Source organism: Loxodonta africana, chromosome 2 (assembly GCF_030014295.1).
Source record: "Loxodonta africana isolate mLoxAfr1 chromosome 2, mLoxAfr1.hap2, whole genome shotgun sequence".
Classification (NCBI taxonomy): domain Eukaryota; kingdom Metazoa; phylum Chordata; class Mammalia; order Proboscidea; family Elephantidae; genus Loxodonta; species Loxodonta africana.
The window spans coordinates 87,228,256-87,256,105 of record NC_087343.1 but is presented as its reverse complement, the minus strand read 5'-3'; the positions used below and the strand labels follow the sequence as shown (position 1 = coordinate 87,256,105).

Below are 27,850 nucleotides of genomic sequence, written 5' to 3'. Positions count from 1 at the left end.
CTGCTCCATCAGGACACAACTCTCTGTTGTGCTCCCTGTCAGAGCTGTCATCGGTGATAGCCGGACACCATCTAGTTCTTCTGGTCTCAGGCTGATGGAGTCTCTGGTTTATGTGGCCCTTTCTGTCTCTTGGGCTCATATTTTCCTTTTCTCTTTGGTGTTCTTCATTCTGCTTTGTTCCAGGAGGGCTGGGACCAATTGATGCATCTTAGATGGCTGCTTGCTAGCTTTTAAGACTCCAGATGCGACTCACCAAAGTGGGATGCAGAACATTTTCTTAATAAACTTTGTTATGCCAATTGACCTAGATATCCCCTGAAACCCCAGACCCCTGCTTCTGCTACTGTGTCCCTCAAAGTGTTTGGTTGTATTCAGGAAACTTCTTAGCTTTTGGTTTAGTCCCATTGTACTTTGTGAGGATATTTTTAAAATAAATACATTTTTAATAAATAAATTTTCCCAAAATGGTGATTATCTATGTAATCCTGTGATCCTCAAACCCAGGGAACATTATGTCTTAGTCATCTAGTGCTGCTATAACAGAAATACCACAAGTGGATGGCTTTAACAAACAGACATTTATTCTCTCACAGTCTAGTAGGCTAGAAGTCCAAATTTAGGGCGCCAGCTCCAGGGGAAGGCTTTCTCTCTCTGTCGACTCTGGAGGAAGGTCCTTGTCATTAATCTTCCCATTGTCTAGGAGATTCTTTGTGCAGGAACCTTGAGTCCAAAGGACTCATTCTACTCCCAGCATTGCTTTCTTGGTGGTATGAGGTCCCCCATGTCTCTCTGCTAGCTTCTCTTATATCTCAAAAGAGATTGGCTCAAGACACAATCCAGTCTTGTAGATTGAGTGCTACCTCATTAACATAACTGCCACTATCTCATCAACATCATAGAGATAGTATTTAAAACACATAGGAAAATCACATCAGATGACAAAATGGTAGACAATCACACAATACTGGGAATCATGGCCCAGTCAAGTTGTCAGATATTTTGGGGGGACACAATTCAATCCATGACACATCAGAATTCCCAAGGCACTTGTTAAATTACAGATACTTCCAATCCTCTGAAAAATAATCTTCAGGATATTTCAGAAAAAATCTGTTTTATTGGCAAACCCTCAGGTGGTATGTGGGGGTTCATTATATGCTGTTCTCTCTACTTTTGAGTATGTCTGAACTGTTTCATAAATTTTTAAAATTACATACCCATCATGATTTTCCAGCTGCCATGCTCTCTGGCTATACTAGAACCAGGACTCGAATGGTCAGCTTCGATGGGAGCAAACAGGAAATGTAGGGCAATGAAGTGGACAAAGGAGAAGCTGGGACAAGGAAACCTAGCAGCACTGAGAAACAGCACGTGAAGAAAAAATGAAGCTGAGAATCCATGCAAATTTTAGCAACTCAAGAAGAGAAAAATGTTCAATTCAATCATAACAGCAAAGTAAAATAAAATTATGTTCAAAAATTTAAGGAGATGGTAAAACACAGATTACTTCTGGGAATGTAAACTGGAATAGTCTTAAAAAAAAAAAAACCCAAACCCATGGCCATCGAGAGTAGGGTTTCCAAGGCTGTAATCTTTATGGACATAGACTGCCACATCTTTCTCCCTCAGAGTGGCTGGTGGGTTCAAACCACAGACCTTTAGGTTAGCAGCGGAGTGCTTTAACCACTGTACCACCAGGGACCTATGGATTAGTCTTACTGGTGAACAATTTAGCCGCATAAATAAAAATGCTTAAAACATTCAATATCCTTTGATCTGTCAATATCCACAGTAAAAGTGTAACCTAAGGAAACAAAATATGAGCAACTGTCTGCAGAGACTTCTCATTGCATTACATTCTGAAACCTCCTTTAGGCAAGAAGCTATGTTGGCTACTGACCACTCCGTTCTTAGCACAGTCCCTGACCAAGCAAGAAGTAGATGCTCAATGAGTGAATGTTAAATAAGCAGTTACGAATTAGAAATGACCACAAAGTCTAATAATAGGTAAATTAATTGGTACATTTTGATATACCAAAGAAACCTAACTATAACTAAGAAATCCTAGTTAGTCATTTTAAATTGTATTTTCAAAGAACAGTAAATGATATGAGAAAATGTTCCGATATAATGTTAAATGGATAAATTGGTATGAAAAGCCAACACAAAACAATGCTAATTAAATATATTTAAAAGAGTACAAGAAAATACAGCAAAATTTAACTGCAGGAATCTCTGGGTGATACAAACTTTTTTTAAGTTTCCTCTTTCAAATTTTTCTGAATTACCCAAATTATCCACGAGGGCTAGAATCTTTTTTTAAAAAATTAACTTTCAGTTCCACATTCTACGGTTAGCTAAGAGTAGCATTACAAAAGAACCAAAGGCTTGAGATAAAGAAAGGATTTAAAACACATAGGAAAATCACATCAGATGACAAAATGTTGGACAATCACACAGCACTGGGGATCACAGCCTAGCTGAACTGACGCACATATTTTGGGGGGACACAATTCAGTCCATGACAAACCCCATAACTGTGTGTATAGTCTGTGACTTCTATGTGGCCATTGCAACTAATTATCAAACTCAGCAGAGAAGTAGAGAGTGCCGTGGGAGGGATGGTTGGTGTGAGAACTGGTAAGGATGGCGGAGAGAAGAGGCATGTCTGACCTCCGCCTAATAGGAATCAGCCTTGAGCTGTTAATTCTCCTTCCCCTTATGTGAAGTTAGAGGAGGTCAGACACCACCCTACACCATTTTTAAAGGGTTCTTTGATCACAATTTCCCATCTGAGTTCCCACTCTCCATCCTCAAAGGTAACCTCTTGTATGAGTTTGGTGTGCATTTTCCTAGACTATAGGTAGGTAGGTAGATAAGTAGGTAGATAGATAGATAGGTGATAGATTGATCGATTGATAACTGCTATATAGTACCACATTTTATTTAGCGTTTCCCCTACTGACAATCAAGAAAGGGCCTGGGTACTCTTTCTCTGAACCTGCTGAAGGAGAAGCTCAGCTAAGTACATCGTACTCTGCTGCTGGTTGTCAGAGGAAAGGAATCTTCTCAAAGGATAGCATGGGTTGCAGTTCCCAAGGGGGAAAACAGACCCAGTCCCTGATACCTTGAAAAGAAGGCCATGCAGGTTGGTCTGGGCCTGAGCAGGGGCTCCCAGTTTAGAACCTAAGACACAATCAAGTCATAACAATTTTCTAAACCATTCAGTGCCAAATAAGTCCTTCAAAAAACAACTCTATATATCACATTTATATGTTAAAACCTTCAGCAGTGCCCTGTTTGTCTCTCTGACCTACTCACTGTTCCCTACTCGGCCTGCCATGGCTCCTGACTTAAATATGCTTGGCCCTAGAGCCTTTTACCAAATTCCTCTCTTTCCTTCAAACCCCATTTTCTCTGGGAGCCTTACCCCAGGCTCAGTGATCACCCATATATGCAAACATTCAACCAAGTTTTATTGATGCTACCAAGTACCAATGGAGCCTGCATGGCTCAACGGTTAAGGGCTTGGCTGCCAGCTGAAAGGCTTGAACCCACCCAGTGGCTCTGCAGGGCAAAGACCTAACCATTTGCTACGGTAAAGATTATAGCCTAGGAAATCCTATGGCGCAGTTCCTCTCTGTCAACTGGGGTCTCTATGAGTCAAAATCAACTTGACGGCACACAACACCAAGTACCAGGCACCATCCAGAACCTGAAGCTCTGGCATGCGTGTATAGATTATAACGCATCAAAGATTGTGAACGTACTCAACTATAATTTCTTGTTAACTTGTCAAGGCTAAGACCAAAAACCAAACCAGTTGCCATGCAATGTTTCTGACTCAAGGCAACCCATGTGTGTCATAGTAGAACTGTGCTCCATAGGGTTTTCGATGTCTGATTTTTCAGAAGTAGATTGTGAGGTCTTTCTTCTGAGATGCCTCTAGGTGGACTAGAATTGCCAACCTTATGATAAGCAGCCAAGAGCTTAGACATTTATGCCACCCAACTTTGTCAGGATATGCTTTGTTAATTTTAACAATAAAAAAAAAAAAAAAAAAGCCTCTGCATATTTGGAAAATGTCAAAATAATCCAAGAAATGATTATGCAGTCATAGGCTTTATTTATTCTTATGTATATCTGATTTGGAGCCCTGGTGGCGCAGTGGCTAAGAGCCCAGCTGCTAACCAAAAGTCATCAGTTCAAATCCACCAGCTCCTAGGAAACCCTACTTGGCAGTTCTACTCTGTCCTATAGAGTTGCTATGAGTCAGAATCAACTCGGTGGCATGGGGTTATATTTGATTTGGATGTAGGAACAAGTGAGTTTTCACGTTTTTCTTTTTTTTTTCAATAATTTGCAAAATAAGACTTGGTGATCTCTAAATATCCCTAGAATTCAGGATACTTGCAACAGGGCTTTTTTACCACTAGGTGTTGCTATTGACAACACAAAAATTAAATGAACACAAGGGCTTTACATTCTAGAACTACTTGAAAAACACTACCAAATGTAAAAATAGAAACGTGAAAGCACTTTTATAGATAAACCCTATAAAATTTCCGTTGAGTAGCTGAGGAGACCTATGTACACATTCAAGTAGCCTAGGGCCATGGGCACAATAATAGTTAAGTACTTTCTGTATGCTCCTAGAACAGCCTTCAGCAGCTTACAGGTCAACCAGCAAAAGGGTGAAATCAGAGGGTCTTAGAATTGGAAGGGAGATTATTTGTCTATTAATTTTCAAATCTCTGACTATCCCTCTGGAGCTAGACACACATTATACAAGATGACCCAGGACACACATGCACACACACGTTCACAGATACAAACGTACGTACACATAGTTGAAACCAAAGTTCACAAGCCAACCATACCCTTACTATATGCAATGCATTTTTATATTTTTCTATTTCATTTTTTGAAAATACTGGCTATAAACAAAAAAGTTAATTCACTTGATCTAATACAATTGCTTCTACTAATACATCAGGAAACAGAGGCTCAGAGAGGTGCAGTGACTTGCTCCAGGTTAACACAGTAAGCCAAGAGTAAAGGCTGTTCAGGACACTGGCATGTTTTTGTTTTGGATTTTTTACCCTAGGTGCCTCAGTTATCTACTGCTGTTATCAGAGAAATGCCACAAGTGTGTGGCTTTAACAAGCAGAAATTTATTTTCTCCTAGTTTAGGACTCTAGAAGTCCAAATTCAGGGCACCAGCTTTAGAGAGAAAGGCTTTTTCTCTGTTGCCTCTGGGAGAAGGTCCTTGTCTCTTTTCAGCTTTTGTTCCTCAGGTCCTTGGAGATCTTCATGTGCCCTCCATCTCTGCTGGCTTCTCTGTGCCTAATCTGCTTATTTTATACCTCAAAAGTGACTGGCTTAAGAGATACCCTGTACTGATATGCCCTAATTAACATGATAAAGAAAACCATATTCCCAAATGAGATTACATCTAAAAATATAAGGATTAGGATTTACAACAGCTACTTTTTTTATGTTTGGGTCACAGAATTCAATCCCAAACACCAGGCAAAAACCAGAAAGTGTCCTTGGCACACTCCATGCCCTTCTGCAGCTTCCTTCCTCCTAAAGCCTGCGGCCAGTGTATGGTGGTGAAAAAGAACATGGCAAAGTGTACACGTGATTAGTTATACGCAGTCATCATTTTAAATGTACAGGTTCTTCCCAAAATGAAAGCGTGATCACTTTAACTACTCTGCTTGAATCTCCTCAGCTATTCTTTGTGGTTTTGGGGCCAAATCCAACTCTCAGTGTGGCAACAGCAGCTTTTCCAGACCTGGCCCCGTCTTGCTAGTTGGCCTCATTCTTCACCACTATCTACCATCAAGGTCTTTCTCCCATTCTTGACCTGGCTTAACCCTAAATTTTTCAAGACTGCACTCACATTCCTCCTCTGTGAAGCCTTCTTTGGCTCATGCTTTCCACACGTCTGTCCCAGCGTTCATCCTACTGTCTGGAATCTCCTCCTTGTCTGTCTGCTCCACAAGACTTGGCATTCTTATGAGCCAGAGTCATGTCTTTCAGTTTGGTATCCCCGGCACCTAGCCTAGGGCTCTGCACATAAGAGGAGCTGAATAAATATTTGCTGAAGTGAATATCTGCATATTCTTACCCTCAAAATTTTAATCCTTAAAAAAAAAAAAAATCATTGGACTATCAGCTCTGAATCATGTAAGAACTCTCTGGTTTTGACAAAGCAGATCTCCATTTCCTCACATCTTGAAAGAATGAATAAAAATGATTATACCTACCATAGGAGGAATGGATGTAAAAGCCCAGGTTCAATTTCTTTTTTCCCCTCAATTTTAATAAGCTCTTGTAGTGGTGGGGAGGTTAGGTTTTGTTCTTTAACCTCAAGCTTGTGAGTTGGCATCCACTGTTGAACACGGCCTCTGCTCCTTCCCAGGTGCCTCCACGAACTGGCCCATGCTCTCCAGTCCACAGACCTGGGTCCACTCACAATGGGCAAATAGCGGCTCGTGGGCACATCACCACCACAGAACATAGAAAACTGGGGGTCATCACCTTAAAGTCCTTACTATTGATCACAAATAAGGGGAAGAAACTGAAAGAGAGAAAATTAAATGCTAATAATGACTAAGTACAATGAGGAATGAAGGGCGAGATCAATCAGAGAGATGGCTTGGTGACAGAGGGAATCACAGAGGACAGGAGAGAACTGACTAGTGGTAAGGGGAAGGAAAGGAGTCCTGGTGGTGCAGCGGTTAACTGCTCAGCTGCTAACCAAAAGGTTGGTGGTTCAAACCCACCAGCTATTCTGCAGGAGAAAGATGTGGCAGTCTGCTTCCATAAAGATTTACAGCCTTGGAAGCCCTAGGGAGCAGTTCTACTCCATCCTAAGAGTTACTATGAGTTGGAATTGGCTCTATGGCAATGGGTTTGCTGGATTTTTGAAGGGGAAGGAAGCATTTCCAGGAGGGAACCAGCATCAGCAATGGTCAGATAAGGATGTGGACACAGAAGACTCTCCTAATCAGAGATTTCATTTTGCATTGTGGAGTCAGGCACAAAATAAGGTGGGAGAAGCAGGTATGCTGGAGTCCACATTTCAGAGGAGCTTGAAAGCCAGTCAGGAGGAGTGGTCAGCTTCAGCTATCCATAATTGCCCTTTACTTCATGCGGTGGTGTTTTGTTTATGAAACACAGTCAGATTTACATATAATTTTGATACTTTCTATGCCCTTTTTAGGTAAGGAGGATAGATATTGTTAGTTTCATTTCATAGAAATGGTAAAGGAACAACAAAAACAAAGATTAAGAAAATTGGCTAAAGGTTGCATAGCTAGCAAGAGGTCAAGTCCCACCAGAATTCAGCTAAACAAAATCAGTCTAGATCTCTAGACTTCTCTCTACTGCACAGACCCAAGAACTCAAATGGGTCTCAAAAGTCACGTAGCTGAACCTCCCCATTTTACAGATGAGGAAACTGAGGACTGAAGAAGTGAAGCCGTTTCTCCACGGTCACACAAAAGTGGAGTTCCAGGAGATTGGCTTGTAGCAGTTTTAACCAGGTTGATTTCTGGGAAGAAGCTAGAAGGAAAAATCCTTATACTGCAAAGAAAGAACCGTTACTTTGACAACACAAAATTTTTTTTATTTTTTAGTGTTTCATAACTATTTGGATAACAGTCTATTTTAGCATAATTACATTTTTAAAAATGGAAATTTTTCTCAATCAAAAGTTAAAAGTTTTTTAAGTGAATAAAAGTTTTGAAAAGAAATAGAGCCACCTGAGATGGTTCTATCCAGGAAGAGAAGTCTCCAAAATCTACAGCAGCTCTTCAGAGCTTTTTCTGCTACTGATGGAATTTTTAAGCCTTCACCAACCAGAGAACAAAAAAATTTAGACTAAAAAAAAAAAAAATGAACATTACCCTAAAGAGACAGACTATCATCTCAGAATCTGTTGGCAAAAGATAACTAATATTTTCAGAACTAGTACATCATCCAGATGACATGTTATTATGAATTTTTTTTTTTTTCATTTTCACACCAGAAATGACATGGCTTGAGAAATGACTTGCTGAGAAATTTGTGTTTACGTTAGGGAGAGTGGGGGAAAACATGCCTTGCAGAAGTTGAAAAGATGTTAAGTGGTGAATACCAAAATGCCCAGCAAGCATATAAGCAGGCTCTCATCCCAGCACGAATATGTGCGGCTCGGCATTTTAAAATGTACTTTTGGCTTTTCCAGCCGTTTGAATTAACCCTTTCCTACACCTTCATCCCCTTTGTGGAAGTTCAGCCCTTAACCTACAAATGTGGGCTGGGGGTGCTGTCATAGCCCTTTGGATTCACGAATAGATAATCACCTCCACATAACTGGTATTGCACAAGTGGGCCACCTTGTAAACAAATGCACTGAACTTCCTTCATATCCAGAAGTCATGGGGTAATGCCCAGATAAATGTTGAAAAGTAAGTTCAGCTTCCATAGCTATACATAGAATTAGAAAAGTTGATAGACCAAAACAATACAATAAGAAAGAAAAACCAAACTAAACAATACAAATAAATGCAACCATAAGGTCACACCCAGGCCAGAGGTTCTTCAGGGGAATGTGTGCTCCAGAATCACCCCCGAGAGAGTGTCTCAGAAGGTCAAGCCTGGGCCCCCTGCACTTGTAGTTGTAAAAGCTCCCCAGGTAATTCTAAGGTGTACCCTTCGTTGAAAGACACTAATCTAGAGTCTCTGAAGAGCCAGTTCAATTTTCTCAAGTTCAAGCCCCTAGCAAATTAAAAATGAAACAAGCAGTCCAAAACTAAAAATTCTTCCAGATTAAGTTCATATTAATAACTTGTTGTTGTTGTTGTTAGTTGCTGTCGAGTCAGTTCCAACCCATGGCAACCTCATGTGTGCAGAGAACTACTCCAGAGGATTTTCTTGGCTATAATCTTAATGGATGCAGATTGCCAGGCCTTTTTCTTCTGCAGAGCTGCTGGCGGGGGGTTCAAACCACCAACATTTAGGTTAGCAGTAGAGTGTAAACCATTTTCAGGCTAGTTACATTACAGACCGACTGAATGAATATCAAATAGAAGAAAGTTGAGCATTTAATGAAAATTTGTACAATACTTCACAATATTTTCTCATGCATTAATGATCTCCTGTGGGTCTCACAAGGAGCCCCGGTGGTATAGTGGTTAAGTGCTTGGCTGTAGGTCATCAGCTGGAACCCAAAAGTTGATCCATGGGAGAAAGATGTGGCAGTCTGCTTCCATAAAGATTACAGACTTGGAAACCCTATGGGGCAGTTCCACTCTGTCTTATATGAGTCAGAATCGACTGGATGGCAAAAGGTTTGATCTGGTGGGTCTCATAACAACCCTCTGGGGTAGCTTGCTATCCTTGTATTAAGGATGAAGAAAACAAGTCTCAGAAACATAAAGACTTGCTCAAGTCAGTCAAAGAGTAGAGCAGAGTGGTTGTGGGTTTGACAACTAAAGGGACAAAATTATCATTGTCTTATTACTATAGGGAAAGATTTTAAATATTTCCTATAGATTTCCTTAAACTTTTAATTAATACGCCATATTTTGCTTGTAAAAACTCATTATCTCACTTATAATAAAATATTTATTTTTTTATTTACTCTATATCTAAATACACAAACACACTTCATCCCTTCTGGAGTAAAAAAGAAATCATGCTATCGTCTATTTTTCCTATGTTTGATTATAGGATAGTCCATAATTAAGACATTAGTTTTCAGGAATATGTAAATATTATATTTTAATTTTCTTTTGTATTACAATAAAACAAACATACAAATCCATTTCTCAATCCCCCATCAGAAGAAGGGATGTGTTTCGCCCTAATGATGTCAGTATTTCTGGCGTTACTGAGTTAGATTCATTTTTGCTATTTATGGTGATTTGTGTCTTTGAGGTGTTTCTTGTAACCATTCAGTATCTCAGTTGCAATCAGACATTTGCTCCTAAGGAAAAACAATCCATGTCAAAATCTTAATGAGATGCAATATTGTATAGTATTGGGCCTATTAAAACCAGTGCTGGCCAGGTGCACTCTAGGCATACTTCATGCTACAATTTCTAAGCACTTTGGGCTCAATATAAGAACCTGAAGAAAAAGAAAATAAAAGCCAAGAGAATAAAATAGTCAACGGAGCAATAAAGAATATCATTATTAAAACAAAACCATTTCTGTAGTTGAGCGAGCATTATTTAGAGCAAAGTAAAATGCTTCCTAAGTGACTGGGTAGGGCACTGGTCGAAAAACTAAAAAATACGTCAAGGTTCAGCCTCTTAAAGGTGAAATCAGAATTCATATATGGTGGGGCCAGCAGGGATGTGTCTAAGTGCACCACAGACACCCCGATCATTGTTTAACAGCAAAGCGTTCAGTCCAGGCTTTCCTTTTTACCTTGTCAATCACCATTTCGTTCACCCTGAAAGGTGGTGTTAGCGTAGCTCAAAGGTAGATTCAGCCCAACAACTGGCCCTACGATGCTCAGCCATGACGTGATGTAGTTGACATTCCTACGAAACAAGTGAAAATAAAACACTACTAACATGTCCACTGTAGTTTTGGTGAACAGTAAAAAATCAGTTACTCATCAACAATAATACAAATGAGGCTTTATTCAAAGGTGTGTGTCCACCACTTAAAACCACAGCATTTCTGAATGCCGGTCCCATTGCTTGGCCTGCATTTGAGGTCCAGAGAGATTATGCGAATCCCTCACTAAGGAAAGTGAGGCAAAGTATTTGGGCTCCTGGTTCCCTTTTGATGATTCAAATTTTATACTTAAAAATTATAGCATTTACTAAGGTGGCAGAGTGCAGTGGTTAAGAGCATGGATCTGGAACAAAAATGCCAACATTCACTTCCCAGATCCATCACTTAGCTAGCTGTGTGACCTTGGCCAAGTCATTTAGTCATCTGTGCTTTAGCTTCTTCATCTGTAAACTGAGTAAAATAACGGTACCAAGCTCATAGGGTTGTTAGAAAAATCAGAAAGGTCAATATATCTAAAAACTTAGAGCAATGCCTAGCATATGGTAAAAATCAGTAAATATTGTAAAAAAAAAAAAAAGAATATTTCTTTTTAGCTTTGCTTTTAAAGTCACATAAAAAGATTTACACTTTTAAAATAAGAATATAAACCAATGTGTCTTGATGGTTTTTCTTACCTCTTGATTTTTTGAGAATTCTGTAATATAGGAGTCATGAATTCATTCGTCTTGCAGGGATGGAGTACAAAAAAAGGTTGCCCAAGTATTGGATGCTCCTGAAAGAATAAAAGTTCATTTAGAATTGCCAATGTGAGTTAGCTATGAAAAACTTAAAATATGTAATCTGCTTTACTCCTTTAAAATAAAGGTTTATTTTAAATTCCATGTTATTACATTAAGATATAGGTTGATATTCTATTTTTAAATATAATTTATGATCTAAATATGAGAAGAAGTCGGTGAGAAGGTGCTACTCATTGATAAAATAGTGTAATACAGTAAGCACAGTTTTGTCTACATGATACAAATTACAGATAAATTTTATCCATTCTGCTAAGTCTTTGTAAGTCATTTTCTTTGGCCTGTTTTTTGTGTTTTTCTTCTTTTGTGTTTTCCTCAAGGATGTCCACAAAGCTCAACAGCCTGAATATCTGAACAATTCATTTCATTCACCTCTTTGTCAATGTGAGGGGACCATGATCACATGAACATTTTTTTTTTTTTTTCTTTTTTTAAGATATGTTTTCAACATGTTCATTGCTTCAGGACTAACTGTAGTTCAGTAGTAGGATGAGGGGATGAAACGGCCTGCACTATTTAAATTGTTCTATTTCTGTTTGCCTGTCTGTCTCTCTTTTAAGTTTTTTTGTTTGTTTCTTTCTATCGCTCCCATGCCTATAGGGCTGAGTTCCTATAAATTAGAAGCCATATGATATAACTCCACTGCCTTTATAAGAGAATGACTGGATATAAGTAGGGGCCTGACTGCTTTCAGGTTAGGAACGAGGACCTTATTTAGCAAGCAGTGGGCAGCCCTAGAAGGTTTCTATTCAGGCGAGTGATCTATCCACAAGCTCTAGCAAATGAAAACAATTACTGATGATGTATTTCTAGATAATTTACATTGCAGATTAGCCATTATGCCATAGACTGCAAACTCAAATACTACAAAGACCAGGTAGGTGACATAAAGGGGGAATGCCAGCTAAATAAAACAGGTGATAGGGACTGTGGGGGACTGGAGAGTGTGCCTATCCAAGGACATGCTTATGGCTCTGCTCCAGCCAATTGTGCCATGTGGGAAGGCAGCTTCAGTGTGCCTGATCTTCCTACTTGTCAAAAAATAACTGGAAATCAGATTTTTCTGTACAACCTCTTAAGTTTAAATATTAAGAGTTATGGGTTGAATTGTGTCCTCCCCCAAAATGTGTTGTAAATCCTAACCCCTATACCTGTGGTTAGAATCCCATTTGGGAATGGATTTTCTTTAATATGTTAATGAGGCATTATTAGTGTAGGGTAAAGTGTGTCTTAAACCAATCACTTTTTGAGATATAAAAAAACAGATAAGGTACAGCAGAAGCAAGCAGAGATGGAGGAAAATAGATGCCATGCATGTGAAGATCAAAGAAACAAGGAATCGAAGCTGCACAGAGAAGGACCTTCCCCCAGAGCCAACGGAGAGTGAAAGCTTTCCCCTTGAGCTGGTCCCCTGACTTCAGACTTCTTGCCTCCTAAAGTATGAGAAAATAAATTTGTTTGTTAAAGCCACCCACTGTGGTATTTCTGTTTTAGCAGCACTAGATAACTAAGAGAGTTTGCAATTTTTTTTTTTCCCAAACATGGTATGTGACAAATAAAAAAAGCTTATAGGCTGAATTTGGACTAGGGGCTGCCTGTCTTCTCAGCCAGTCCAAGGTGAAGCCTGCAATACAGATGAATCAGAAATGGCCTCTGCGTATTGGACCCCAGTTGTTTACTTTTTTGTAGCAAGCTGAGGCCCGTTAGTCCAAAAAAACCCACTGGCACCAAAGTCAAATGTGTATACATTCAACTGTTTCAAAAATGGCCCAAATAAGCAGATTTTTACCCACATAGAGCCTGCCTACTTTACAAACCCTGTGAAACTGCACCCAACATCTGCTAGCCCTAGATGAGATAAAAATTCTGTAGTTATAAGGACCCTAAGGTGTCGCTGCCTTTGGAGTTCTTTGACCCAGAGACTCTCCACCTTGCTGCAGGGGGCATCACCCAGGGACAGGTAAGATTTTCCCCCTCTCTTCTCCTCTTGTCCAAAGTTTTTCATGCCCTCTTCCTGCCACTTACCTTGAAGATCTCCTGCTGTGGGGACTGACCCCTGCATGCAGCTGTCAGTGTGTCAGCTGTCAACATGTTGGCCCCAATAAATAGGTTGTTGTACAACACCATCTTGTGGTTTCCTTGATCAGCCCTGAATTCTTTCCGACTCATTACAAAGCTGAACGCGGAGCTTTCCAAGGGAAGAATCATGTGATTTTATACCTTCTGTCTCCACTTTCCACCCCAAAACACTCATGTCAGCATGCATGTGCACACATCCACTAACAAGAAATGGGAGGGACAGTTCCACTTTTGGTGACAGTGGATGTGGAGATGGTGGTTGTGTGTGTGTGCGTGTGTGTGTGTGTATGTGCAGCGAGGGTTGAGTTATCCACTGGTTAACTAGACTCAGGCCACAGCCCAGATCTGTCATGCCTATAGCAAGTCCTGTTGTCCAACATGGTTCTGGCTTCCCTTACCTACCTTAAACAAATATTTATTAATTCCACACATATTTATTGATCATCTCTTCTGTGTCTTCCAAGAACATTTCTAGAGACCACTGTATCTCTGAGACAAACAAGGTCCCTGTTCCTATGGAACTTAGATTCCACTGAAGGACAAAGCCAATAAACACAGAGAATAAACAAACACACAAATAAAATGATCCAGATAATAATAGCATTCTAAAGAAAATAAACAGGGTAATGTGATTCTGGAGGGAGGGTGGTGATAACTTAGATTTGGTACAAGGGGAGGCCTTACTGAGGAGGTGATATTTGAACTGAGATCAGAATGACAAGAAAGAGCCAAATACGCTGAGGTCTGGTGACACAGCGTTGGAAACAGAAGACCCTAAAGGGAAATGAGCACAGGAAATGTGCCTAGGAAATGCAAAAAGAATTTTAGAATTATCTTGGACTAAATATAATTACTGTTCAGAAGTTTGGGATTAAAAAAAACTAAATCAAGTCTAAACTCATTTTGGATTACTTGTGTAATCACCAGTGGAAGGAATGAAGAGCTGTAACCAAATCTTATTGATGTGGAAACATGTTACCTTCTTTACTAAAAGAAACCTAGACTTCCAAGGTTGACATTAGAAGGAAACACTCATAATGGGGAGGATCAGCTGAACCACGTAACCTCCACTTCTCTTCAAGACTCATCTTCCCTTTGGGGTTCCTTGAAGATTACCATCACCACTTTCATCTTATGTGGAAATTCCTCTCACTTTAAACACTCTGGCCCATGTTTCCAATAGCCGAGACAGAATGGACCATTAGAACAAAAACCAGTTGTCCAAAAACCAGTTGCTGTTGAGTTGATTCAAACCCATGGCAACCCCATGTACTTCAGAATAGAACTGAATTCCATAGGATTTTCAATGGCTGTGATTTTTTGAAAGTAGATCACCAGGTCTTTCTTCTAAGATGCCTCTGTGAGGATTTGAACCACCAACCTTTTGGTTAGTAGTTGAGTGTTTAACCATTTGCACCACCCACGAACTCACCATTCAAACAAGACTCAACTGAAAGCTTGGGGATATTGAAAGGAAAATAAACACAAAGAGCAACAGGGCTCTTAAAGATCTAGATCGTTACAGTGCTGGGTCTCATAGGCCCATACAAGTCATGTGGCACACTAGGAAAATGAGATCTTGGCTGGGCCTTCCCTTCTTGGTCTACATGGTAGATGGAAGCACTTACAATCACCACCCAAAAGTACCCTTCAAGACATTGAACCCCTTGCAGTTCTGTTTTTTCTCTGAGGACTTGGTGACTCTCATGCAGAATGGCTTCACCATACAGGCAAAACTTTGCCTCTTACTTACAGGCCTCTAGCCTAACCCTGACAAGACCTCAAAAAAATAACCATATCAGAGTATAATATATACCCAAGAGATACATACATTTTACAGCTCAGGACACAATTTTCTTAGGGCAGACTTAGGCCCAGGTCACATTGCAGCTCTGCTCATTTGATGCTGCTTGGCGAAGACTTGGACTTTACTTCTATAAATGGTCTCTTGCTCATTCCATTTAGTGAGTGGATAAGAGCATGGGCTCTGTAGTTAAACTCTTTGGGGTTAAGTTCAGGCTCGACCATTTAGTAGCGTGTTTGCCTTTGGGCAAACCACTTAAACAATTTGTGTCTGTTTCCTCATCTGATAACTGGGACTAATGACAGCATCTACCTCCTAGACTTATCGTGACCTAGAAAAGGTCTTAGAACAGTGCCTGACACATAGTAAGCTTTTACTTGGCTATTTTTATTACTCAAATTCACTGGTATCTAAGCAGACAAGGATAATAGCACTTAGACTTTCAGTATATGGTCTTATAGTGCTCTATATTGAAGCCCAATTTCAATAACTAAGAATGGTAAGCTCCTATAGAGCTATGCAACGTGGTAAAAACATCACCGTTTAGTGTCTCAATGTTTAGGAGCATTTTATAATCGATTACAAACAAAGGGAAGAAAAATTTGAATTAGTAAAAGATCTAGGTATATATGGCAACTAGAATATTCAACGGGCTGATATTCAGGGCAAATTAATGGAAAGTAATTTAAATATATTTAAATTAAAATAAAAGCTCATGTACTTCAAAAACACCTCAGTAATCTAGAAATTTTAATATTTATTTTTCCTCAAACAACATAAAAAATCATATTAGCATTTAAGTTTATGTTCTAATAAAATGAAATTTTTGGTAATGATCACATGAAGCACTTTTTAAATAATAGAGACTTTCATGCCTTAGAATAGCTTTTAAAATATTTTGGGTATTTCTTTAATGCAGGTTTGGCGATCTGAAAAAAAAAACTTAAAAGTATTTATCCTTTAAGATACGAAGGCCTTATATCCATGTAATTGGAATATATTAAAATGAATGTCTGTCTTTAAAAATCAAAATTATATTGTTTTGGCAAGATACTCTTGGTTTAAAAAAATTAAGCTACACTACGTTGATCAGCGGAAACCCTGGTGGGATAGTGGTTAAGAGCTATGGCTACTCACCAAAAGGTCAGCAGTTCGAATCCACCAGCTGCTCTTTGGAAACCCTATGAGGCAGTAGGGTCACTATGAGTCGGAATGGACTCGACAGCAATGGGTTTGGTTTTGTGTATGCTGATCAGCTTAAAATAGGAATTACAGTAAGGCATATTTACATAATCTTTTAAGAAAAGTGTTATAAATAAATAACAATAGACGGTGAGACTTGCAGCAATGGCAGAATAAAGAGATCAGAAAACAAGTATAAAATAGAAGAAAAAGTTGGTAAAAACAACCATTTCAAAGCTCTGTAAATCAACCAAAGACAAATAAAAATTTTGAGAAGTGTTTAATTCAGGGAAAACTGTTGGAACTCTGGTAAGAAATAGAGGAAGTCTGTGGCCTTCATTTCTAAAAATGCTTCCGTATCCGGCTCCATCAGCAGTAAAGTTTCACTGGGGGGTGGGGGGGCTGGGGGTGGTTACTGACTATGAAAACCATAGCTGTGCTGCCAAAGGGGATGACTTGATGTCCAACAAAGGTGTAAACGCCTGCTTAGTGGCATTGTCAATAAAAAATAGTAAAATAGGTACTAAACTAACAAGAAAAAACTGTAGCTTTGCTAGCCAGAGGTTGTAGGCCCTGTTGAGGCAAGCAGCAGACCAGCCAGAAATTTAATCAAGAGATTCTAGAAACGAGAGAGCTGTAGAAGGCTCTCCAGGCATCCTTGGCTTACAGGGAAACTATGTGCAGGTGCAGGTGAGGAGGAGAGAGACTGATGGAAAGTGAATGCTGAAGCAGACTTGAAATAGACCTGAATTTCGAATGTGCTCCTCAACCCATACACAGATCCATAAGCAAAGGGGTAAGGCCTTAAGAGGCTGAGGTATTTTAACACAACCTCTGTCTCATCATGGAGCTCTGGTGGCACATTGGTTAAGAGCTTGGCTGCTAACCAAAAAGTTGGCTGTTTGAATCCACCAGCTCTCCTTGGAAACTCTATGGGGCAGTTCCACTGTGTCTCATAAGGTTACTATGAGTCTGAACCAACTCGACAGCAACAGGTTTGGTTGTTCTAGCAAACCAGGCTAAAAAATAAAAATAAGAATTAAAAAAAATTAGCAGAGACACCAGTGGCCACACAGGGGGAGACAGATTCTGCAGATGAAGCCTGGGCAAGTTACTAAAAAGCAAAAACAAAACAAACGAACAACAACAAAAACACAACCCCTGGGGAAAATAGTCAGAATCTAAAATTGCTATGTACATAATATATAAAATGCCCAATTTTCAAATAAATTTATGAGACACATGAAGAAACAGAAAAGTATGATGAATATTCAGGGAAAAGAGCCAATAATAAAAACTGACACTGAGTGGGCCCATATTTGGATTTGGCAAACAAAGAATTCAAAGTTTTTTTTTTTTTTTATGGTGGCGTAGTGGTTAAGTGCTATGGCTGCTAACCAAGAGGTCAGCAGTTTGAATCTGCCAGGCGCTCCTTGGAAACTCTACGGGGCAGAGTTCTACGCTCTTCTATAGGGTCGCTAGGAGTCGGAATCAACTCGACGGCAGTGGGGTTGGGTTTTTGATTTACTATAAACATGTTCAAAAAATTAAATAAAACTGTCTAAAGAATTAAAGGGAAAAAATGATGAAAGGTATCTACAAATAGAGAATATCAATTAAAGAATACAAACTATAAAAAAAGAGCCAAATGAAAATTCTCAAGTTGAAAAGTACATCAGAAATAAAAAATTCACCAGTGACTCAACAGCAGACATAAAATCGTAGTAGAAAGAGTTAGTGTGTTTGAAGATATATTAATAGAAATTATTCAGTTTGAAGAAAAGAGAGGAATAAAAGATTGAAGAAAAACAAACAAAGCCTCAGAGATCTGTGGAACAATATCAAATGTACCAACATACGTGAAATGGGAGTCTGAGCTTGAGAGGATGTAGAGAAATAGGCAGATGAAATACTTGCTGAAAACTTCCAAAATCTGTTGGAAAACAATCTGAAGATCCAGGAAGCTCAAAAGACCCTAAGCAAAACACAAAGAGATCCACATCCAGGTACACCATAGTCAAATGGCTGAAAATCAAAGACAGGGAAAATCTTGAAAGCAGTGAAATAGAAAGGGCTCATTACATAATAGGGTTGTTGTTGTGATTGTTAGTTGCTGTTGAGTTGTTGCTTTAGGAAGACCACAGACTTGAAAACCCTATGAAACCCTATTCTGCACATATGGGGTTGCCATCAGTCATCATTTCTGACTGATGGCAACCCCATATGTGCAGAATAGGGTTTCATAAGGCTTCCAAGTCTGTGGCCTTCCTAAAGCAAATTGCCAGGGCTTTTTTTTCCGCAGCACCACTGGGTGGGTTCAAAATGCCAACCTTTCAGTTAGTAGTTGAGTGCAAACCATTTGCACCACCCAGGGACCTTCACATAAAGGACAGTAACAATAATACATTAATGGTTGAATTTTCATCAGTCCAAAAAGTAGTAGAAGGACAAAGTGCTGGTGGGTGTGGCGGCGGGGAGGGTGGAGATTGTCAACCAACAATTCTATATCTAGCAAAACTATCCTTCAAAAATGAAAGTGCTATAAATACACTCCCAGGTAAACAGACTGAGAGAATTCCTTAAAGACCTGTCTTATAAAATATACTAAAGGAAGTCCTTCAGCATATAACACTGAGGGTAATTCAAATCCACAGGAAAAAATGAAGAAAATCATAAATGGTAATTATAAAATTGTAAAAGACTAGCTAAGAATTTTTTTTCTTCTTTTAATTTCTTTAAAAGACATAAGATTACATAAAATAAAAATTATGACACTGTACTGTTGGTTTATAACATATGTGTGTACATATACAATATATATATTACATGATAATAATAGCACAAATGAGGGGTGAAGAAATTGAGCTATACTGGAGCAAAGCTGCTATATTTTAGCAGAATTAAGTCAGTATTAACCGTGTTCCTATTGTTAGAATACCAGTAAAGGTATCGTTTTTGAGAATATTTGGAACCTAAGGTTCCTTCTTGTTGTTAAATAAATCTTTAAGTATGTTGTTAATTATGACCATAGTTTTCCTAGGAATATGTCAAAAGCAACCATAGTTAACTACATGGCTAAATATTCATGATTCTATACCCAGTAATTTCTCACATGTGTCAGCTTCTGTTAGTGATGGCAAACTAACCAAATCATTAATCAATTTTCAAATACAGATGGAAAGCTAATTTTAAAAATATTAAGGATAAATCCTTGTTTTTAAATATATAAAGCCAAAATCCAAACCCATTGCTGTCGAGTTGCTTCCAACTCACAGCATCCCCATAGGACAGAGTAGAACTACCTCATAGGGTTTCCAAGGAGTGGCTGGTGGATTTGAACTGCCAGCCTTTGGGTTCATACCCAAGCTTTTAGCCACTGTGCCACCAGGGCTACTGAAAACAAGATCTTGAGGTAGAAAGAATGTAACTAATGGCTGTATTAAAAAGAAAAATATAAAGCTTCCCTGATGTGATCATTGTTGTTACTCTTAGCTGCCATCAAGTTTGTCCCCGACTCCTGGCAACCTCATGCACAACAGATAATTGTGATCCATAGAGTTTTTACTGGCTGATATTTTGGACATAAATTGCCAGGCCTTTCTCCCTAGCCTGTGTTAGTCTGAAATCTCTGCAGACACCTGGTCAGCATCATAGCAATATACAAGCCTACACTGACAGAGGGATGGTGGCTGTCCTTGAGGTGCATTGGCAGGGAACTGAACCTGGGCCTCCCACAAGAAGGTGAGGATTCTACCACTGAAACATATGTTCTCTCATTCATTCATTTAGCAAACATTAAGTCTTCTCATCTGATAATTTCATACTGATTTAACCCTAACTAAAGACAGACAGACAGAGTCTGTAATTTTAAAATGTGGCTAATCTTGTTGTTAGGAGCTGTCAAGTTGGTGCTGACTCAGCAACCCTATGTACAACAGAACAAAACACTGCCCGGTCCTGCACCATCCTCACAATCATTGTTATGTTTGATCCCATTGTTGCAGCCACTGTGTCAATCCATCTCTTTGAGGGTCTTCCTCTTTTATGCTGACCCTCTACTTTACCAAGCATGATGTCCTTCTCCAAAGACCAGTCCCTCCTGATAACATGTCCAAAGTACGTGAGACAACGTCTCACCATTCTCGATTCCAAGAAGCACTCTGGCTGTACCTCTTCCAAGACAGACTTGTTTGTTCTTTTGGCAGTCCATGGTATATTCAATATTCTTTGCCTATACCATAATTCAAAGGCATCAGTTCTTCAGTCTTTCTTAGTCATTGTTTAGCTTTTGCATGTATATGAGGCGACTGAAAATATCATGGCTTGGGTCAGGTGCCCCTCAGTCTTCAAGGTAACATCTTTGATTTTTAATGCTTTAAAGAGGTCTTTTGCAGCAGATTTGCCCAATACAATATGTCATTTTATTTCCTGACTGCTGCTTCCATGGGCATTGATTGTGGATCCAAGTAAAATGAAATCCTTGACAATGTCAAGGCTAATCTTATGGATATCTTAATGCTGCAGAAATGACAAAGTCCAAAGTTAGCCTTGAGATCTGAGTCTATATTTTCAGTTACATTTGATTAGCTGATCCTGCAAGTTCAGCAGTTTGTATTGAGATAAACTAGGGTAGAGAATTTACAAATAATTTGAGGCATTTGATCAGTGTAGACAATCAATCTGGATAATGTTCTCCAGAAGCCATTTTTCTGTTATTGAGATTTTTTTTAAAAAAGCCTTATGTTATCAGGAAAAATTTTCTGTGTTTTCCACTTTCCCCTACAGACAGCCAAAATCGGAGATGAAAGCAGCCTTTAGTTCATTTAAGAATTAGAAAAAAGTGTGGGAGTTCCAAAAAATCTACAGTCCTACACCTTATTTGTTTAACATACCATTTTCAGAAATGGAAGAACATCAAAACTGTCAGGATTTTTTTTAGCGGCTTTTCTTAGATCAATTCAGAAGGTAAATTCATGTGAAAGTACTACCATCTGCTGTCAGTACTAATGAACTGATGCAAATCTGCGCTGAGAAAAATGTCAGCGTAGAAATACATGCAGCCAATGAACTGTGTTAGGCTTACAACTCTGTAAACACTTCTACTGGAACAAAGTTCTGCTAAATGGTTTTCTGTGAAGATAGAAATGATGGGTCAGGTTTCTATCTCTGTAGCTCCAGAGGAGTTATACAGGCACTTTCCCTTACGAAATTTAATTTAGCAATGGTTAAATGTCTCATAAAATAAGCCTGACATGAATCCTGTGAATTGGTTTCAGAAATATTAGATATGACTATCACAAGGAAATGCTAATACTGTACCTTCAGTCCTATGTCTAATAAATATGATGAGTTACTTGGTTCATTTCTCAATTTTTTGGCTCACCAGGAAGGCAAAAATATAATTCACGTATCAAGCTTTCATCCAGTTTCTTAATCCAGATTGATCAAGTTTGCCTTCCACTCTGGGCACATTCCTTAGAAATGGAGAAAGGTATCTCCCTAATCTACCTTCTTAAACAGGGAAGGGAAAATGACTACTGAGCACCTACTAAGTCTCAGGCACTGTGCTAAGTGCTTTACGTGGTAACTCTTTGAGGAAGGCTTTATTATTGCCACTTCATAAAGCAACTTCAAAGAGATTATGCTTAAGGTCATTCAGGCAGTGAGGGGCAAAGCATAGCCACACCTCAAAGTTCACTATACCTCCTTGCTCCACTGACCAGAGTTGGTGTTGGGTCTAGTCCCTGGTTTAAATCCTATCTCTTTTAAACCTTATTTTCCCATTTTAAATATACTCATGTGCTGTATAATGTCCATTTGGGAAACATCCAATCACATATACATTCATGGTCCCATAAGTTTATAATAGAGTTCAGAATTCTCATTCAGAGAACTGGACAAAGCAGACGTAACAGGACGTAGTACATGCAACAGCTTCCCACGTGCAGTACATGTTATCTCATGTCTCTCATATACAAAGCGATTGGGCTGCCAGGCATATAATGGTATAGTACATATATACCTATAATACATATGTCTTGATAGTCATGGAGCCCTGGTGGTGCAGCGGTTAAGTGCTACCGCTGCTGACCAGTAGGTCAGCAGTTCAAATCCACCAGCCACTCCTTGGAAACCTGGTGGGGCAGTTCTACTCTGCCCTATAAGGGTTGCTCTGAGTCCAAATCGACTTTTTTGTTTGTTTGTTTTTGTTTTGATAGTCATAATAAACGCCTGTGTTACTGGCTTATGTATGTACTATACTGTATTTTCTATCATTACTTTAATGCAAACTTTCCCAATTTAACAAATAAAAAAGTTTATTGCATAACAATGTATGTTTTCGACTCATAGGCAGCAGCATCCAAATCTCACGTACCGCGTGTCTCTGGAGTGCGGAAGCGTTATCTCTGTTTAATTTTCTTCCAAAAATATTACCTTGAAGTGCATCACGGCTCCCAAACACAGCAAAACTAGTGCTAGTGATAGCAGCATCAAGAGGCAAAAGAGAAGTATTGATTTGGAAATGAAACAAAAATTGTTAAACTCATGCAAAGGTTGAAAATCAGTGAATGCTATTGCTCGTGATTTAGGCATGTTCGCACAAAGTTCAAATCACATAACGTCCTATTTCACAGAACATATCATGGATGTTAAGCGACAGATCACTGTAATGTGTTCTCATAAAACTATACAAGCAATACATATAGAGAGTTCGGAAAATATAGAAAAGAACAAAGACTAAAAGCCAGATAATCCAAAACTGCCTGACTCAGATTCAATCACAGCTTGGTGAGTTTCCTTTTGGACTTTTTTATACACACACATATATGTTGTTTTTTTTATTCATGGAACAGGTATTTACTGAGTCCTAGCTTTTTTTTTTAGTATGTGTCAGTCTTTGCATTTGTGTCTTTTGTTGAGTCTCTCTAAGTGTCTTTGTTCCCTATTTTACTAATCTCTGCACTTTATTATTTCCCTCCATCTACTAAGGAGCCCTGGTGGCACAGTGTTAAGCGTCCAGCTGATAACGGAAAGGTCAGCTGTTCTAACCCAAGAGCCACTCCTCGGGAGAAAGATGTGTCAGTCTGCTTCCATGAAGATTTACAGCTTTGGGAACACTATGGAGCAGTTCTACTCTGTCTTATAGGGTCACTAGGAGTTGAAATTGACTTGATGGCAACAGGTGTAGGTATTTTATTTGCATATATTTTGTTGTTCTTGTTTAATTTTTTAATGTTCCATATGTGATTAAAAAGAATGTGTATAAAGAATATGTAATATTCATTTTTGCTTACAGTGTTCTGTTCATGCCCATTAGCTTAAGCTTGTTAGTCGTGCTGTTCACATCTTCTATATCCTTGTCTGCTTGATCTGTCAATGTCAAGAGAAGTTCAAATCTCACCTATGATGATGGTTTTGCCCATTTCTGCTCGTAGTCTGTCAATTTTTGCTTTATGTTTCCTGAAGCCGTGCTATTTAAATGCATAGAAGTAGATCTTCCTAGAGATCTGAAACTTTAATCGATATGAAGTGATCATATTTATTTCTGATTATGCTGTCTGCCTAAAATGGATTTTTTATCTGATATTAATATAGTTGCAACAGCTTTCTATTTACCTTAAGCAATTTTAAAAAATTATTTGACTTTCAATCTTTCTGTGTCCTTAAATTTGAGGCATTTCCTGTGGCTCCACTGACAATCTGTCACTTAACTGGAGTGTTCAGTTCACATACAGGAATTGTGATTACTGGTACAATTTGATTTCATGTCTCCCATCTTTATGACTTTCTACTCATTCTGTTTTTAATGTTTCTTCTTTTGCTTTTTTTCCTCTTCTCTTGAATTATTTTTGATTGATTAAGTATAGGCCTTTTTTTAATGTTTTTCTCATTGCTTTTTCTCTTTTTATTAGGTTGAAAATTATACATTACATTTCTAAACTTTGTTATTATCCTAAAAATTTTTAATGAATACTTCACTTAACAAAGTCTACAGTTACTTAATATCTTTATCTTCCTCCCAAACAATTCAAGGGCCTTAGGGTCTTTAACTTTGATCACCTCTTATTGACTTATTATTTCAATTGCATCTTATTTGGTTTTTAACTGCATAAATTAAATATCATTTGTGTTTTATTAGTCAGTGCTTGTGGAGATTCACTCACATTTTTACTATTCCTTTTGTCACCACTTTAGTTCTCCCTTCTGGGGTCATTTTTTTTGTTGTTATTGAATATGTCCTTTAGAACATAATTTAGTGAAGATCTATAGGTAGTAAAATGGTCCCATACTATGAATTCTTTATCTTTCCCTCATTTTTGAAAAATAACTTTTTGTAGGTGTAAAATTCTAGGTTAATAATTATATTCTTTCAGCACTTTGAATATTTTCTACCGGCTTCCATTTTTTTCTGTGTAGAAGTCAACTATCAGTCTAATAGAGATTCTTTTTAAGATCTTCTCTTTCTCTCTGGTATTTCATTACAATGGGTCTGTAAAACCAAAAACCTCTTGCCATCTAGTCAATCCCAACTCATAGCGACCCTATAGGACAGAGTAGAACTGTCCCATAGGGTTTCCAAGGAGCGGCTGGTGGATTTGAACTGCTCACCTTTCGGTGAGCAGCCATAGCTCTTAACACTGCGCTACCAAGACTCCACAGTGTGTCTAGGTATGGATTTATTTTTATTTATCCTGCTTGGGATTCACTGAAATTTGTGAATCTAAATGTCAGTGTCCTTTCACCAATTCTGGAAAATTCCAAGAATTGGCCCTTTGAACACTGCTTCTCTTCTATTCTCTCTATTCCCTCCTTCTGGAACTCCTAACAGACATATATTACTCCTCCTCGGATCCCTTGTATCTGTTAACTTGTTATTATATTTTCCATCTTTTTGTCATTTTTTGCTACAATATGTATTATTTCTTCAGATCCATCTTCCAATACATTAATTCTCTCTTTAACTGTATATATCTGATTTGCAATCTAAGCCTTCTAATTTAACTATACATGTTCCTTTTTAAAGTTCTATTTGATTATTTCTTAAATTTGTCTGATCATTTTTGAAAGACTCTTATTCTTATATCATACTTTCAGTATTTTCTTCCATTCTTTAAATATATTCAACACACTTATTTTATATTTTTACATCAAATGATTTCAATATTTGAAATTGTTGGTTAATATTGCATCTTGTTTCTGCTGGTCCTCACTCATTGTGTCTTCTTATGAATTCTGTACTTTTTTTGTGAACTTATTTGAGGCCTGGGATTAAAAGTACATCCCACCAGAGAAGTTTATGGGAGGTGGGGTGAGATGTGTAGAGGGATTCCCTCCCCATACTTACATGAGGGAAGGCTTGTGTTTAGGAATTGTCTGGGGAGATTTTTTTCTCTTTTTATCTGTTCTTTACAGAGTCAAAGTTGAGACAGTCAAATGGAGGAGAGGGAAAATTTTAAAAATATACAGAATATAGAGAACAATGAGTAATTTTAGAAAAGTTGGTCAGGGAAAGCCTCTTTGCAGAGGTAATATTTGAATAGAGATATAACCAAGTAAGGAAGAATGCCACGTAAGTCTTTGGGAAAAGAGCACTTCCAGATTGGGAATAACAAGTACAAAGATCCTAGTGCAGGACAGTGCTTGCAATATTCAAAGAATAGCAAGAAGGGAAGTGTGGCCAGGTATGATGAAGAGGAATAGTGTTAGAAAGTAACTTTGGAGAGAAAGCCAGGAGTCAAGATCATGTAGCGTATTTTAAAAACATAGGAAGGATTTAGGATTTTATTCTGAGTGTGATGGGGAGACTTTGAGGATTCTGAACAGAGAAGTGATACATTGTGATTTACATTGTAACATATTACTATTGATACTGCAGAACAAGAGGGGAAGCAGGAAGAGGTTATTGAAGTAGTCCAGTGGAAAGCACCTGTGGCCCGACTGCTACTGTAGTGACTCAAGAGAGAAACATTTTCTCTTCTTGGCATAAAACCAGGGATAGCAGTACCTCCTTGTATGTTTATGGTTGTCCCTAGATAATTAAAACCTCACTGTTTTCTCAAATATTTCCTTCAAAGTGTATCTAAAAGCAAAGTAGAGGGTCTGAGAATAAGGTTAGGAATAACTCTACACATGTAATTTACTTAAAAAACTTATATAAATTACACAGTATATGTAAAACTTATGCATTATGGATTAATTTCCCATAAAAATAATACTCTAAAATATCAATGAGAAAAACATTTGAACTAATAACATGCATATTTTAATTATGTAAGCTATCCTACTCTCTGCCACACCACTACATCCCCCATGATATGTTATCCAGACTAAGAAGCAGAATCAAATACCACCAAAATATATAACACACTCATGCCTTCCTGCTTTACGTACTCCTTTATTCTCTCATGTGTTTTTTACTCATACATTCAACAGACATTACTGAATACCTCCTGTAGGTAAGGCTCCATGCCATCCATCCATCCACCCACCCACCCACCCGTCCGTCCGTCTGTCCATCCATCCATCATCATCCATCCGCCTGCCCGCCCACCCATCCGTCCATCTATCCTCCATCACCCGTTTATTCAATAGATATTTATGGCACATGTTCTATGTGCCTGGCACTGTTCTAGGCTCTAAGGATATAAGGGTCTTGAAGACAGAGGAAAACCTTGCTCTCATGGAGTTTACATTCTAGTTTTTAGGTACTAGAAAGATATAAAACAACAACCCATTATCTCAACTCCTGGAGTTTACTGTCCTGATGCACCGCCAGTATTAAGTCCTTGATTGCACCTCTTAGGGAGAGAGCCTCAGAGATAAATTGAGTTTGTCACTATCCCAATCCCCTTCCCTTTGGATTTCAAAAGAGAAAGGAAAAGCAGATCCCTGAGGAGAAGAGCACTTTCATCAGGTCTGATGGTGGGAGATTGAGTAATAGGATTTGTGATTGGGAACAAAAAAAAAGCTGGTAAGAAAGATGCCTCTGTGGAGGGAGTTTTTCTTCATGATTTGGAGGAAGACACATGGAGCCTTCATACTGCCACAGAAGACTGTGCAGGGATCACAGTGGCACTAGCAAAGAATGAGAGGCTCCCCACTGTAAGATGGAGGGTGTTCTGAGGAAGGCCTGCAGATGCCTAAGGGACAGAGAGATGTTTGTTCACCAGTGAAATAAAGGAAAACCACAATGCAGACGGTGGCCAAGGCCTGAGAACTCAAGGATGGAAAGACCCTTTGTTCCCTGGGATGATACTCATGGTGGGATGCTGGATGCCTGGAACTCAATTACTATTTTCACACTGCAGGTCTAATGCTGCTGTGTGGTGTCATTTGTGTAGTTTTGGCAACACTATGTTGAGCATTGTACAAGTTGGAAACACCAGACTTTACAGCAGGATATATGTTCTCATGAGCTGAGAGGTGTCCTGAGTCAAATGAAGTGGGACATCTTCACTCCTCG

General features: G+C 38.7%; 1 protein-coding gene across 8 annotated transcripts in view; it reads right to left on the bottom strand.

Annotated features, from left to right (window-relative positions):
- ATG10 (autophagy related 10) overlaps positions 1–27,850 on the bottom strand; it is a 429,656-nt gene that overhangs the window by 10,204 nt on the left and 391,602 nt on the right. For 4 of the 8 annotated variants that reach the window (XM_023545599.2, XM_010588252.3, XM_064273758.1 and 1 more), the window contains 2 exons: positions 11,199–11,296; positions 9,000–10,544 (listed from right to left, as the gene is read on the bottom strand). In XM_023545599.2, the coding sequence (XP_023401367.2) occupies positions 10,433–10,544; positions 11,199–11,296 (210 nt within the window). In that variant the 3' untranslated portion in view covers positions 9,000–10,432. The other 4 variants (XM_064273743.1, XM_064273732.1, XM_064273734.1 and 1 more) reach the window with 4 other exon arrangements.